This window comes from Malurus melanocephalus, unplaced genomic scaffold, assembly GCF_030028575.1.
Source record: "Malurus melanocephalus ecotype Western Australia unplaced genomic scaffold, MMel_1.1 scaffold_368, whole genome shotgun sequence".
Taxonomy (NCBI): Eukaryota; Metazoa; Chordata; class Aves; order Passeriformes; family Maluridae; genus Malurus; species Malurus melanocephalus.
Window position 1 is genome coordinate 130,144 of NW_026623600.1, and position 5,150 is coordinate 135,293.

Below are 5,150 nucleotides of genomic sequence, written 5' to 3' on the forward strand. Positions count from 1 at the left end.
CCCGGATATTCCAATCAGATCTATATAAAATTTACTCCACTACAAATTTATTTAAATGCCGCCACAAGTACTGTCTGCACCTAACTAAGGCAACACCTTCCTCAGCAMAGACACAAAGTTCTGGCGATGGAGGCCATGATTGCTCAGAAATGAAAATACACCCATGCTCTGAGTACAGCTGCACTTGAAAAGAAAAATCACAGTGACATTTCTAGGTCCATAATCTAAAATGATGCATTAAATTTAATGGCATTTCTATCAATTAAATAATGGTTCTCAAAATTTTACTGAAGTGGTTTTAATTCAGATATTTTACTGTAGTTTGAAATTTTCAAGATAAGATCACAAAACCAAGCCATAGGAGACAATTCGTAAGCTGAACCACAATTTAAATCCCTCAACTGGAAACTAACATTAAAAAAATTAAAAACTCAGGTTGCCTGCTCAGAACATCTTAACTCCCTATGGGCTATGAAAATTAAATACAGCCAGGATAGAGGGTAGTTTGGCTGCAAAAGACAGTTTTTCAAGCTGTGCCTGCCTGAAGTCTGAACTGTCCCCACTGCATGTTCTAAAAATCATGATTTGAGTTTCAATACAATGTTATAAACCAGAGAATACAAGTAAACTGTATTTCCATTCTAATATGGAAAATCATAAAATTGAGATTATTAAATAGGAACGAGTAATATTCCAGTAACACTTAGAATTAAAATTTCTAAACATCTGTTTGAATTTTTCTAAATGCTCATCCCAATGCTCAAGTCAAAACAGCAGAAAAGGCTGTAGTGGACTTGTTCCTCTTCCCCACCCCACAGCACAGAAAGCAGAGCCCACTCCTCCACAAGTGTCAGTCTCAAGTGCCAGCTGGGAACAGAGGTCCAGGCAAGATGTAAGGATGTACAATAACATTACTGGAAGAATGGACAGAGTTGCAATTACCAGCCTCCAGCTCTCCCTCCCAGAGCCCTGTGTCCTCTGCCCACCCTGCYCTGAGCATGTAGAGCTCACTACCTCTCAAACCCAAGAGCCTGTGATGAATCCTGAGGAGATGCAGGTCCACTCTTCTTGGCACCACAGCTGGGGCTCCCAYGCTGCTCTCCTGCTCCAAATTCACGGGCCTTTTTTCCTTGCTGCCCCTCCCTCCCCTCAGACCCACAACTCTAGGACACAGCAGTGGTTCCCTCCCCAGATCCTGAATTGCTTCTCCTGTGTCCATTGTCACCCTCCAGCCTCCCTCAAGGCTGCTGTCATCCACAGCTGTACTTTCCTTGGCCAATCCCCTGAACTGTCCCTTCACTGCCATGCCAGAATCCAGGCGTACTTTGCTAGAATCCAGGTGTAGTTCACTCCCTAAGGAAAAAACACTCCTTTAGCTTTTCCAGCCTCTTTCCATCAGCTCTCCTGAACTTCAGCTCATTTAGTGACAGGTTCTGTGGAGACTTYTTCCATCTTCTGAGCAGGCATCCTTTGCCAATCTTACTCCTATAATCTATTCTTGCATTCTGCAGCCTCCTTTTAAAAATCTTTAAAAATTAGGCAGTATATTTCAGATAGATGYCAAATTTATTTAAATTACATTCAGTCTATCCATTCAAACTGAGTTACCACTTCAAGTGAAAACGAGTTCTGGACCTCTCATATCATAGCCCTCTAGTGATGCAGAGCAGTGCCCATCACCAGTGACTCAACCTACTCCCACTGAGATAATGTGCTGCTCGTGCTCCTTCTTTCTATGCACCACTTCTTTTGCTCCCACAATCYTTTTATCCACGTGGAAAACTTATTYACAGGARTCAGGTGGTTTTATCSAGATTTTTTAAAAACAGATTCAGAATTCACAATACTGGACTAGACCAAATCCTGCATCCCATCTCAAACGTGACCAACACCAGTTGTTTTAAGAAYATTATAAAACAAGCACCAAAAATATGCTACCTTACTCTATTACCTCCCAGTTTCCAAACAYTTTCAGCTCACATGCTTCCTGAACTAGGCAAGATTTGTGTAATTCATAACCTCAATGGATTTTTTTCCACAGACTAAGAAAAGRTTTCCCTGTGGACTCTCATAGACTTCTACCATTTGTGTCAGTAGCAAGGGATTCCACCTCATGTGCCCCCTGCAACGAGAACCATCACTTTTTCTTTTGAACCTGTTTTTCATTACCTCTGATGCCCTTCTTGTAAAGAAAAAAAACATGAAGATCATACCATATATATCCTCACCCTACCACCTGCACCTGCTTTACTTTTCCAGCCTGCTCAGAATGTGACAAAGCAGGAAGGCTTTGGCAGCAGCTCAGAGATCTACAAGCAATCCAATCACTTCCAGAGAGTAAGATTTTTATTACCAAGTTCAGCTCGTTCAAACCTCATTTTCCTCCTTCACACTATTACTCTATGTATTTTAATCACACTTAATTTAGCATTAATTAACATAGTCTCTCTAGCAGGTTGCTTGACACAAAAAGAAGATCCCTACAGTACCTGCAGGCAGATATCCAAGTCTCTTGCCATGAAGATCCCACTCCTTGGGTGGTGTCAGTTTGGCAGGGAACGAATTGTTACTCACCTTTAATTCTCATTTCTCTCTCTTCCTACTGCCCTAATTTCCCAGTCCCATTTTCACTTTGGAGCACATAGGGACAGAGCCAGTCAAATATGTTACACATCAGAAAGAAGTTCAACTATTGCCAGGCTTGCTAAGTTCCTGCACCACTGTCTGCAGTCCTGGGATTGTTTTGAACACACTTTGTAAGGTTCTGAGCTTGTAAGAGAGCATTGTGGTTCAGACAGCTTAACAYACCAGTGCACATGGGATTTCAGTAAAGACCCAAAAGCTGGTTTTGAAATGTATATGCTGCTCTTATCCAGTCTTTGAGTAAGCAAAGGCTCCTCTTACTTACTATGTAATCATTGTCCTCATCCTTGGGGCCTTCGCTGTAGTACACACGGTACGCTTTAGCCACTTGGTCAATCTGTGCCTTGGTACCCGTCAGCCCAACCAGCTTCGGAGAAAATTCTAGACAGAATAAAGACATTTACACATTTTAGTGAAAAGAATCCCTTCAAGAGGCTCATTTTCASTGCTCTGTATTACATGCTACAAGACATGGAGGAAGAAAGCAGGAATACCTTTAACATATCTGGCAATGGCTTCTTGGCTGTCCCTCTCAGGATCGATGGTGATGAAGAGTGGGGTCAGATTAGGCAAAGATGGAATTCGATCTGTGATGTTAACAATTATTTATTTTAGAAAACCAGAAATCATCTCTCAACTCCCTTCAAACAAGCTCATAGCCAAGTAACAACAATCCAACCCATCCCAAGTGACCAAAAAAAACCATACTGGGCAGCTTTATTTATGTAACTCATGAAGGAAGCAAATGCCATGASATGCGATGCTCTGTGTCTGTGCTGGGAGCTTCCAGCCCTCTAGCTAGAGACCCTGCCCAGGTCAGCAGGGATGACAGGGATGGCACTGCTGCACAAGATGCTGTGGTGTGATGCATGTGTTGGAACACTGGCTGACACAAGGAAAGCAYCAGGATGGTCTAGAAGGAAACGTGAGGACACAATCCGGGCTCTTTCCTTCACGTTCCAGCCAAAGCTTTCACCTGGGTCTGACTTCCCCCATGCTGCATTTCTATTATTCCTGCTCAGTAATTGTTCAGGGCCTGCAGGCTAAGAAAACACCCCTAACACAGAGCCTTCCCCCTCATCCATTCCACAGCACAGCCACTCTGCTTCAGCAGAGAACCTCATGGAGATGAATAAAACAGAGAGAAAAAATCCTARCATACCTCACAGTCACTTCTTTGCAAAAATACAATGCAATCTATTTCCTGTAACATGCCACCATCTTTTTATTCCCCAATCCCCTGCTGTGGAAAGACCAGTGCTGTCCTGTCAGATCCTAGTGATAGGCAGATTGAACTATGTACCACTTAGCAATTAATTTGACTACTGAACAATAGCCGACAGCATTTTTTAAAAAGTATTACCAGTTATCACCATTTGTGGTATTTTATCAGAATAAACCTAGCCCTCCCAAAACCACTGTATATAGACCCCTATGCCAACTGAATTCCCATACCAATTTCATCAACAACTGCAATCATTTTCTCCAGYTCATCAGGACAGATGTCAGGGCAGTGAGTGAAGCCAAAGTAGATCAGCACCCACTGGCCAATGTAGTCCTTGCTGGTCCTGGGTTGTCCCTCATGGCTGACGAGTGAGAAGGGCCCTCCTAGCAGTGGCTTTCCAATGCCCCGGTTCCGTTCCTTCTCCAGTTCTACAAAACACAAGTGGGGATTAAACACATCCACACCACAGCCGAGTCAAACACAGCTTAGAGTCATGTCAAGAGCCACCAACTCCTGTCACATGGTAACTCGATGTGTATAWGCCTTCCAGAAAGCATTTCTTTCGGACAAAATCAAATAGATCATCAAATGCTTTTGAAACATGACATTGTCCTTCCTTGTTATTTGACTGCATTTTTGTTTAAAAAGAAAGGGAAAAATAAAGACAGATATCTGGCCTGGTGTGAATCAAGGAAACYAGCATGCATTGAAAACTGAAATACCTTAAAAGCTGCAGTATCTATTTTCAACAGTTAATCCATGAAAAGGAAAGGTGTGGCCAGTTCCTGCGGGAGAGGGCAGAGCCCACGTGCTGCACGGCAGGAACCCATCATGCCCATAACACCCAGCTCCGTGTCTGCGCTGCGCAGGCTGGCACAGCGTCCAGCCAAACACAAATATTCCAGCCTAAGAACTTTACAACGCGGAACCTTTAACTGCTTTGAAAATTTTCTGCAGCACTTCCATAAACACAGGCATGAAGTGGCCCTGTGCAATGCTGTGATGCAGTGACGRTGCCCAAGCAAATAAAATACATTTGACCAAAAAACGTATCATCTGAACACGAAAACTGCTTCATCTGAACACGAAAAATGTTTCGTCTGAACACGAAATGCGACAGTCCCGCGCTCCTCCCTCGCCCCGCACTCACCCTCCTCCTTGCGCCGCTTCATCACCTTCATGCCGGTCAGCAGCCCCCCGCCCAGCACCACGGTGGCCGCCAGCGACCGCCAGGACACGAGCTGCGGGGGACAAGGGGTTTGGTGACCGCGCAGGGCACGGG

At 44.0% G+C, this 5,150-nt stretch overlaps 1 protein-coding gene across 2 annotated transcripts in view; it reads right to left on the reverse strand.

Moving 5' to 3' along the window:
* LOC130580869 (protein SCO1 homolog, mitochondrial-like) overlaps positions 1-5,150 on the reverse strand; it is a 16,085-nt gene that overhangs the window by 2,779 nt on the left and 8,156 nt on the right. For both annotated transcript variants that reach the window (XM_057378625.1, XM_057378626.1), the window contains 4 exons: positions 5,019-5,109; positions 4,099-4,296; positions 3,138-3,230; positions 2,909-3,024 (listed from right to left, as the gene is read on the reverse strand). In XM_057378625.1, coding sequence (XP_057234608.1) covers positions 2,909-3,024; positions 3,138-3,230; positions 4,099-4,296; positions 5,019-5,109 — 498 coding nt within the window. The remainder of the gene's footprint in view (positions 1-2,908; positions 3,025-3,137; positions 3,231-4,098; positions 4,297-5,018; positions 5,110-5,150) is intronic.